Below are 9,913 nucleotides of genomic sequence, written 5' to 3' on the forward strand. Positions count from 1 at the left end.
TTCAAATGTAACCTTAGCAGGGGTGGATCGAGCTTTTCGCTAAAGGGGGGGGTGGCTTAGTGACAAAGGGGGGAGAGTGGTATTTCTTTTGTTACATATGGCTTTCTGGCAGCCCAAAGGGGGGTTTAAACCCCCTAAACCCTCACCCAGATCCGCTACTGCTTAGCCCTTATTAATATACTTTGGTCATTATTTTTGCGTTCTAAAAACGTTTTACACTTTGCTCATCTATTGAAGTAAGTAGTCTAAAAGACACTATAGTTATAGGGGCTACTTATAATGCCTTCATAAATAAATGCAAGAAATACCAGTCTTGAAGGAAATTACAAAGAACAACTGAACTTTGACAATTTAGCGACATCCCTTAGCAATAGCATTTTTTTATCATCAGTGACAACATTCTGTTTAACCGTAAAAGCAGCACGATCGATGTGACTCTGTCTGACTATTAATACTATTATCAATAATATTATAAAATGTAAATGTTACTATCCACAAGCTCTCAGGTTTTATGGTATTTTCAATGAAATAGTAAACAAATCTTTAGGATTTTTTTTTTCTTACTGCCTGGTGATTTTTACCAATTCAAACGGTAAATATGATAGCCTTGGAAATATTTAGATGAGTCGGCAAAAGCACACATAACATATTGTTGGTTTGTATGAGGTACACTCGGAAGCGAGTTCTCTAATCACGCACGGTTCCTAGCCTTCTCACAACAAACTCAAAAAGAATAAACAAACTTTAGACTTTCACTAATTTTCATGATAATATTTAGTATTTAGATATGTGGCAACCTAGTACGCGCTATCTGTAGGCGTTACCTTTTATAGAAAGTTCTCGATTATAGCAATCAAGCTAGTTATTTTGACAGATCTTAATATCAAATAATGATATTTTTTACTTCCGTAAAAGCGATAATTTAACTTTTTGTTATCTTGAATTGAAATGTTCTAGAAATTCAGCTGATCAAATATATCGCTATGTTTCAGCCCCTTTCTTCGGCTTCTTTTGGATATCGGGAATTCGCTTTTTGTTTTTCTGATAAACAGTGTGAGATAACACTAACAAATGAGCACCTCGTCCAGAATTGGACTCTGATAATGCAATTAACTCGTTCACTTTTGTAAACGCAGTAAAGACCGCCTGTAAACAAGTGAATCGTCTCAGCGGATGACTTGCTTCGATGACGCCTCTTACAGTGATAGCATCCATTGTTAGCAAAATCACTTCCTGACCTAGATAAAGTTTTGAGCTTTATCATGGATTGTTTTTTTCTATGTAAAGAAAATTAACATTTGGTAGTTTTTTAAGGGCGGAAAATATGCCTTGCCGTAGGGAGTGAAGATCAAGAAATAATACCCGAGAGTGTGACAAAAAGGACTGTTTTTGTATGACAGCAAGACGTAGTAGTGGGAGTAGTTTACAGATTGTCGTTCACTGCGCATGCTTTCGCGCTGTCTTATGATTGGATGAGTCAACATACTTGGTACAGTGGATCAATTTGGCTTTCATCATTACCGCCGCATGAGATAGCGACCAACTCGTGAGAGCCGTAACACACGATTCCCTTTTGCTGTCAAGAATCAGCCATTTGACCTTGTGGAGATAGCATTTTTCAATGGAACTCCCAAGTTACATGAAAGAAGCTGAGTGGGTTCGCATTGGTCGACTAGTGTTTGAGGTCGCACTTGCATTTTCCGGCGTTTTAGGCAACATTGCAGTCATTCTAGCAGTTGGAAGTCGCCCTTTCATGCAATCTGTTACTAACATTTTTATCCGCAACCTAGCAGTTGCAGATCTCGGTCTTCTGCTGTTTTCGTTTCCTCTTGCTGTTATCAAAGAGCAGACTTTGTTCCGGTGGCCTCTTGGTCCTCATGTCTGCCAGATAATTTACCCTTTATCAGAAGTTTTTCTCGGAGTTTCGTCTTGGTCCATGGCAATTATCGCTGTTGACAGGTAAGCGTCTTAATAATCTCCTTTAATCCTGAGCTCCATTACAAGGCTTTTGATAAACAATGCGTCGATTATTAGATGGGTGTGATTCTTTCTCTAGGATCTTCTGGGTCGTATTTATGTAATGATGTCTAAAACTAAGCCCCTCTTCATGCCCAAGCTCTGGTCACACTCACGAAGCCGATTGCCATCGTATTTTAACAGCCTAAAAATCAAGCTGAGACCCCGAGGGAGGGTGAATCCATAACCAGATATCGAGTGTACTCTTAGGCCGATATTAAGCATACAGACACGACGTGAACCAAATACGCGAAGAAAACATAACATACTCACATAAGCTCTCACCTACTTAAAAAAGCCAGATTAGACAAGGCTTAAAAAAAGGGTTTATTAACATGAAAAAGATATACTTCAATTTATTAGAGAAACGAAGAGATAGAAAAACACAGCACTTAGATAATTTTTAAAAGTGCTTTATCTAAAGTGCTTTATGACTTCTATTTCTAAAGCTATGTAGGCTCCCCTTACGGGCATCTCAAGGCATAAAGAACTGTTTTCTAATTTTCGTAATGGCACGCTTTAGGAGCTTTTGCTACTATAAGATTGCCTGGTACAGAATAAAGCAGTGTTAATGACGCAAAAGTAAGTTTACACCTAGGCCTGCTCATTTCAAAAGCCGTCTGAGAGAAAGAAAACGTAAATAACATCATGAATCGCTTCATTTAAAGCGTGGAAAAAGATATAAGAAAAGAAAGTACCCTTTGATTTTTTTAACCCAAAAAGAAAAACATGGGACTCAATGCTCCCAAAAGGATCTGTCATTTATTTTGTTACTCACAGACCTGTTTTTAGAATGTTAGCATAATAAACCCACGCAACAGTGTTGCTAAGAGGCAATAAGTGCTAATATTTTATTTTATCGAAATAACAACTTGCGTTTCAAACACTTTTAAGGGTACACCGAAAACAAAAGTACCGTTTTCCCAACCTAATTCCCTATAATTACACTTACACTCATTTTATCATTTTACCAGTCATCTCTCGCAGACGAGGAACTACGCATGCGCATTGCTAGTCATTTTTCTATTGTATTCCGCCATCTTGGCGTGTTCTATCACTCATTGCCATCGCCAGCGCATTTCAGACCAATAAGAAAGAAATCCGGAGAAAAACTATAGATTCTCCAGTGCAAACCTTTTTGAAATATGGGTGTAAACAATTGTCATTATAAAAAAAATCCGAATGACCTTTTTTTTGGACCAGAGGCGGTTCCAGCTCTATATAACATTCTTCCCAAGCAAATTTACTACTTTTTTAAGCGAGGAGAATGTCTAATTGGTCTGTTTTCAAAACATTTGGCCTGAAAGGAAATCATCTAGCATAAACTTCCTTATACCATATTTAATTGTTCCTTGCGGGCAAAGTTAGACTTCGACGACATACTTGTGGTATTCGGTTAATTTCCCCAACACCAGGGGAAGTTCGTTTCAAAAACGGCTTTTAGATACTGCAGGCGGAAGTCTTTCAAAATCAGGAAATATCCACGACTAAAGACGGGAATGAGAGGCGCTTCTTAGGGTGCACAATTATCTGAGGAAAAGACCCGCACGTCAGTATTCAATTTAATCGCTCCAGTATCACCACAGTTTTCAGGTGTAGCAAAGCTTAGCCGCTACTTCGTTGGTCTTGAGAATCCGAGCAAAAAATGCACTAGTTTCCTATCTTTTATTGTACCGAGCTTCTTTTGGTTGTTGTTGAATTCAGGCGCGTACACAGGTGCCCCCCGCCCTGGCGGCCAAAAAGTGGGTCATTTCTTATTAAGCAATCTTCAAATACTACGTTTTTCAATATGATACCTATGACTGCCTACCCCCTTCAGCCAATCCTGAGAACGCGCCTGAAATTGGCGAGTTTTCAACTCAGTTTTCGATCTTTCAATGTCCAAAGCGCCAGCATTATATATTACCAGTGCTCGGTGGACCGCAAGGCAAAGAAAAATGTCGCCGATAAGCAACCATGGCATGCAAATGGCACCGAAACCACCAATACTTAAACTAATTCCATTAGAAACACGTGAACGCTAGCCGCAATACCAACAGAAATAACACAATAAAACGTATGTCTTCAGATGCTGGCCATTCCAATTATTAAAATAGTGATGAAATTGCTATAATAGGGATTATGTATTTATATCTTTTCTAAAATATTATCGATTTTTTTTTCTTATCATTCTCTTGCGGTGTTTGTCAAAAGGAAACACTTCATTAGAAGAAAAAAACATGTTTGGGGTTTTGTTGGAAAAAGACTGGTAAATTTATGATCCGGATGCTGAGTAAAACAAACAGACGCTGAAAGGATGCCTGAAGTCACGTTTAACACTCAGCTGGCGAAGGCTGTACTTGAAGGGTTGAGTAATAAAGCAAGAACTATTCTAGGACTTAGCAATTAAAGCGAAGGAAAAAGGATAGGATACAACCAAAAAAAACATTTGACTAAAACCTTCCGCTGTTTTAATGGTCGGTTATTGTGGTCTTGGAAATGGCCGTCAAACTGATGCTCGACTTCCTCAGGGGCAAAAAGTAATTGCTTCTTCTACTCAGACAACAATACCTGCCCTGGGGCGCAAATAGCGCAAGTCACATTTATCGCGATCACGTGGTACAGTAAGCACACACGTGACTAGTGAATATTTTGATTAAATGTTTGTTTACAGCGCTATTTATTTTGTAAAAATACAGACATTTCGAGGCTACTGCCTCTAGCCTCTTCATCAGTGTTTAAAAGCAACTAAAATATTGAACGCGCGTGTATTTAAAATGCGCGAGCAAAACTAGATGTGGCTTGAATATTCTGTCTAAAGATTGCGCGCGCATCCTCTTCTTTGCGACTTTTCGTGTTCCAGTGTCCAGATTTTATCACAGATATTAGCATATCTAATATGTGACATTTGGTGTTCGGGCGACAAGAAGTGCTGGGCGACAGGGAGCTCGTTAGCTGAGGAGTCGGTTCTCCTGTTAGCTGTCACTGAGTGGCGGTGTTCCCTGAATCTTTCCGCAAGTATATCCTTTCCGTCTCGCCAATGTACAGCTTACCGCAGACTCGACAGGTGATCACATAGACTAGATTTTTAGATGTATATGTAAATCTGTGCCTGATGTGTATGATACCTGCCGAGCTGCGAGGCGATTCTACTGATGTGCGCCTGGTGCGTAGCTCACTGAGTGACACAACCAACATCAACCTTGGTACCTAGATTCGCGACGAGTTGTAAAAATTCGTGGATTTTGACTTTAATGTAATTGCACTAGTATTACAACTTTCTGCACTGGTGTTACATGAAAATTGCACTGCTCTCAGCCAATCAGAATCGAGAAATATGTGCATGTATATTATTAGCGCTGTGAACAAACATTTGAACAAAATATTCACTAGTCACGTGAATTTCCTAGCGCTACCAGCCCTAATCAACACCACATTTTACGTGACTAGTGAATGCTAGTATATGAATACTAGTGTATATAAAAAAATAATAAGAACCAATTCAGGGGCTGAGCCTGATTTATTTAAATGTGTCCCGATTTATAACAACCTGTTCTGCCTGATCTTGAAAATTCTAGCGTTCGTAAACGCGGGTGTTTTAGTAAACACCAAAACAGCTCGGACCTAAATCATTGAGCACACCGCTGACGTATATTTGATAGATCTTTACCTTGACCCTAGCCTTATGTCGTAAATTTATTTTGTGGATCAATTTCTGAATTCGCCAGAGTACAAACAAGGATTTTTTTAAAATGTAACTGCTTAAAAGTAGTTAGGATACTCTAGTTAATAATATGCGACAAATAAAGCTGTTTTGCGATTGTAGTCACTGTTTTCGTGTTCTTACCCTCTTACCCCAAAGGTTAGGGTACCCTCTTACCCCTAAAGTTAGGGTACCCTCTTACCCCTAAAGTTAGGGTACCCTCTTACCCTTAAGGTTAGGGTACCCTCTTACCCATAAGGTTAGGGTACCCTCTTACCCCTAAGGTTAGGGTACCCTCTTACCCCTAAGGTTAGGGTACCCTCTTACCCCTAAGGTTAGGGTACCCTCTTACCCATAAGGTTAGGGTATCTTCTTACGCCTAAGGTTAGGGTACCCTCTTACCCCTAAGGTTATGGTACCCTCTTACCCCTAAGGTTAGGGTACCCTCTTACCCCTAAGGTTAGGGTACCCTCTTACCCCTAAGGTTAGGTTACCCTCTTACCCCTAAGGTTAGGGTACCCTCTTACCCCTAAGGTTAGGGTACCCTCTTACCCCTAAGGTTAGGTTACCCTCTTACCCCTAAGGTTATGGTACCCTCTTACCCCTAAGGTTAGGGTACCCTCTTACCCCTAAGGTTAGGGTACCCTCTTACCCCTAAGGTTAGGTTACCCTCTTACCCCTAAGGTTAGGTTACCCTCTTACCCCTAAGGTTAGGGTACCCTCTTACCCCTAAGGTTAGGGTACCCTCTTACCCCTAAGGTTAGGTTACCCTCTTACCCCTAAGGTTAGGGTACCCTCTTACCCCTAAGGTTAGGGTACCCTCTTACCCCTAAGGTTAGGGTACCCTCTTACCCATAAGGTTAGGGTATCTTCTTACGCCTAAGGTTAGGGTACCCTCTTACCCCTAAGGTTATGGTACCCTCTTACCCCTAAGGTTAGGGTACCCTCTTACCCCTAAGGTTATGGTACCCTCTTACCCCTAAGGTTAGGGTACCCTCTTACCCCTAAGGTTAGGGTACCCTCTTACCCTTAAGGTTAGGGTACCCTCTTACCCCTAAGGTTAGGGTACCCTCTTACCCCTAAGGTCAGGTTACCCTCTTACCCCTAAGGTTAGGGTACCCTCTTACCCCTAAGGTTAGGTTACCCTCTTACCCCTAAGGTTAGGGTACCCTCTTACCCCTAAGGTTAGGGTACCCTCTTACCCCTAAGGTTAGGGTACCCTCTTACCCATAAGGTTAGGGTATCTTCTTACGCCTAAGGTTAGGGTACCCTCTTACCCCTAAGGTTATGGTACCCTCTTACCCCTAAGGTTAGGGTACCCTCTTACCCCTAAGGTTATGGTACCCTCTTACCCCTAAGGTTAGGGTACCCTCTTACCCCTAAGGTTAGGGTACCCTCTTACCCCTAAGGTTAGGGTACCCTCTTACCCCTAAGGTTAGGGTACCCTCTTACCCCTAAGGTCAGGGTACCCTCTTACCCCTAAAGTTAGGGTACCCTCTTACCCCTAAGGTTAGGGTACCCTCTTACCCCTAAGGTCAGGGTACCCTCTTACCCATAAGCTCAGGGTATCCTCTTACACTTCAGGGTAGGGTCTCCAAGCGTGCGGCAAATCATGCTGAATTATGGGGGGATGGGGGTGCCTCAAGGCCGATTTAGACGCTACGATTTTTGCCTACAACCATCGCATGCGACACGACTTTGCTCTGATTTAGACTTTTCGCTCGACTTTTCGCGCGACTTTTCGCTCACGTCTCGTACGACTTTTGCGCTTTTTACTCGTCGAGGACTGGGACCAGCAAGAAAAATCAAGGCGGACCGTCGCACTGTTGTAACTGCAGCACTTGCTGCTGCAATTTTACGCCGTAAACAAATGGAAAAAGACGAAGAATCGTCCGAGAGAAGGAATGGCTGACAGAATGGGTCATATTGTTTAATCTTGGAGGGGCTACGTTTAGCCAAAGATCCACGCGATTGCCGACGATTTCTTTGTATGGATTTCCGCCATATTTGCAAACCAAAACAGTCATCGCCCCCGTCTCTCCCCCTGAAAGGAAGATTCGCCTCAATGCTTCCGTCACTTTACCAAATATGGACACAGAGTCGTAGAGTTTTAAAACATGTTTCAAAAATCCTACAACTTTTATGTGTCGTAAGCTCGTGTCGTAGCGGAGTTGTAGAGTTGATTTAGACTTTACGACTTGTGTTGTATGCTGGCGTGAGCGTGTCGCATGCGATGATTGTAGGCAACAATCGTAGCGTCTACATCGGTCTTTAACATACATTTCATTCTGACATCATAACCAAGTATTTCACCATAGCTATGACGCCAAAGCGTGACGTGTTTTGCGTGACATTGCAGGTATCGCGGCATTGTGAATGACAGTCACGTGCGATCTTTGAATCGCGCCCGCTACATCTGCGTAGTACCGTGGGTGGTGTCCTTCCTCGTCCTATCCCTCCCCCTGTTGGTAGTCACCCGTTACTGGGAGGGATGGGGGATCAAGGATTGTATCCACGAGTGGCCCATGGAGTATTATAACGCGATGAACCAGGCAAGTATTTCGACTTTCTCTTTTATCGCGTGGTAAGGGACAAGCTTCGTGTTTTTTTTCGTGGCCGCCTTTGCAGGTCACATTTATATGAATTTTCTTTCTCAAAAGTAAAAACCAGTTTTTAAACACACTTTATAAGTCTTTATCATTATATATGAGACCTCATGCGATCGCCATGATCGCCATAGACACATTTCACCTCAATCATCTGAATAAGTTTGGTGTTCTTGTAGGCGTACGTCTTAATCGCCATGGTATACACATACCTGACGCCTCTAGGGATCATCATCTGGACATACTGGATGATCTTCCGTAAACTCGGCAAAAGCACGGCCTTCAATACCGCGCAAGGACGAAAACCAACAAGACACGACGAGGCGCGCATCAAACGCAACACGCGTGCCAAGAGGATTCTCACTCCCGTGGTGGTCGTCTTCGGCCTCTCCATGCTACCGGTCACTGTCTTTCGCCTTGTGATGGTGTACATCCCTTCCCTGGTGTACTACCACTACTTGTTTGTGCTTTACAATATCTGCATGATCACAACTGTGATCAACTCATCGGCAAATCCGTTCATTTATGCCATCGTCTCGGATAATTTCCGCAAGGCTTTCAAAAGCATGTGCAGAGTGCCCGACAATTTGCATAGAGGAGGACGACGAATTTACGGACAGCTCAGCTCTGTGTCCGGGAATACGACCATGGGACTTCGGACACAGGCCACGAGGTTATCACGACTGTCTACGATTACGAGTGAGGATCAGTCACCAGTGCTAGACGAGAGGCAAGATGATGAAGAATTGTGATTATCTGGTCTTGTTCTGACATCTAATTTGATGCATCAAGTTGGATAGTACGAATATGGAATATGATTCCGTATGATATGAATATGATAAATAACTGTTACTAAGACCTTTGGATTTGTGGCAGGTTCTCCACCAGAGAGTACTGTGGGTACCATAATGTTGCCGCTTATCCAGAGACATAAGCAAAACCTTTTAATTCTTGTGTCATGTCAACACTAATTTCACGGGCATAAAAGTGTACTTTTTACAAATTTGTTTTCAACTGGCTAATACCAAGAGTTACGGGTAAGGAAACATTGAGACAAAGGCCATGATTAAGAATGAGTTAGGGCCTCGAGGGCTTATTGGATGACTAGTGGTAGACTATTGGTAGTTGGTTAGTATCTATTGGTAGACTAGGTGGTAGTTGGTTAGTATCTATTGGTAGACTAGGTGGTAGTTGGTTAGTATCTATTGGTAGACTAGGTGGTAGTTGGTTAGTATCTATTGGTAGACTAGGTGGTAGTTGGTTAGTATCTATTGGTAGACTAGGTGGTAGTTTATGAATGTAAAACTGTAGTTTACTAGAGTATGTGGATGTCTTCTAGTGTATGATATCATTAATGGAAATTAAGGGAACATTTGTGAAAATTCAGGCCTGTACCCAGGGGGAGGGGGTGCGAACGCACCCCCTCCCCCCACAACGGCCGAAGGTCCACTTTCGATTCTCAATAGACGTGCTATTTGTAAACAAAACTATAAAGCATAATCTAGAACACTCTAGTATGTAGCCAAATCCAACAATAAAAGTCCCGTGAAGATACTGCAAAGGCATAAAAAAATCCATCTTTGTTCTTTTAGGGGTGGTCAGATTTTTA

The 9,913-nt window shown here is 42.1% G+C and overlaps 1 protein-coding gene across 3 annotated transcripts; it reads left to right on the forward strand.

Annotated features, from left to right (window-relative positions):
• Window positions 1-1,322: 1,322 nt before the first annotated feature.
• LOC5513633 (neuropeptide Y receptor type 2) lies at window positions 1,323-9,770 on the forward strand. Of its 3 annotated transcripts, none has more exons than XR_004296433.2 (4): window positions 1,323-1,959; window positions 8,058-8,250; window positions 8,484-9,554; window positions 9,588-9,770. XR_004296433.2 is itself a non-coding variant. In XM_032383218.2 (3 exons), the coding sequence occupies exons 1-3, from the start codon at window positions 1,622-1,624 to the stop codon at window positions 9,054-9,056; spliced, it is 1,104 nt and encodes a 367-aa protein (XP_032239109.1). In that variant the 5' UTR covers window positions 1,323-1,621; the 3' UTR covers window positions 9,057-9,768. The 3 variants fall into 3 exon arrangements, 1 of the variants encoding a protein (XP_032239109.1); XR_004296434.2 differs by having other exon boundaries at window positions 8,484-9,521; XM_032383218.2 differs by having other exon boundaries at window positions 8,484-9,768.
• The last annotated feature ends 143 nt before the right edge of the window (window positions 9,771-9,913 follow it).

The sequence above is a fragment of the Nematostella vectensis genome, chromosome 3 (assembly GCF_932526225.1).
Source record: "Nematostella vectensis chromosome 3, jaNemVect1.1, whole genome shotgun sequence".
Taxonomy (NCBI): Eukaryota; Metazoa; Cnidaria; class Anthozoa; order Actiniaria; family Edwardsiidae; genus Nematostella; species Nematostella vectensis.

Bases quoted from the DNA above. Each gene is read 5' to 3' on its own strand.
- LOC5513633 (XM_032383218.2), top strand. From the start codon at position 1,622: ATGGAACTCCCAAGTTACATGAAAGAAGCTGAGTGGGTTCGCATTGGT. The intron at 1,960-8,057 runs GTAAGCGTCTTA...GTGACATTGCAG, and splicing joins GCAATTATCGCTGTTGACAG to GTATCGCGGCATTGTGAATG. The intron at 8,251-8,483 runs GCAAGTATTTCG...GTGTTCTTGTAG, and splicing joins ATTATAACGCGATGAACCAG to GCGTACGTCTTAATCGCCAT.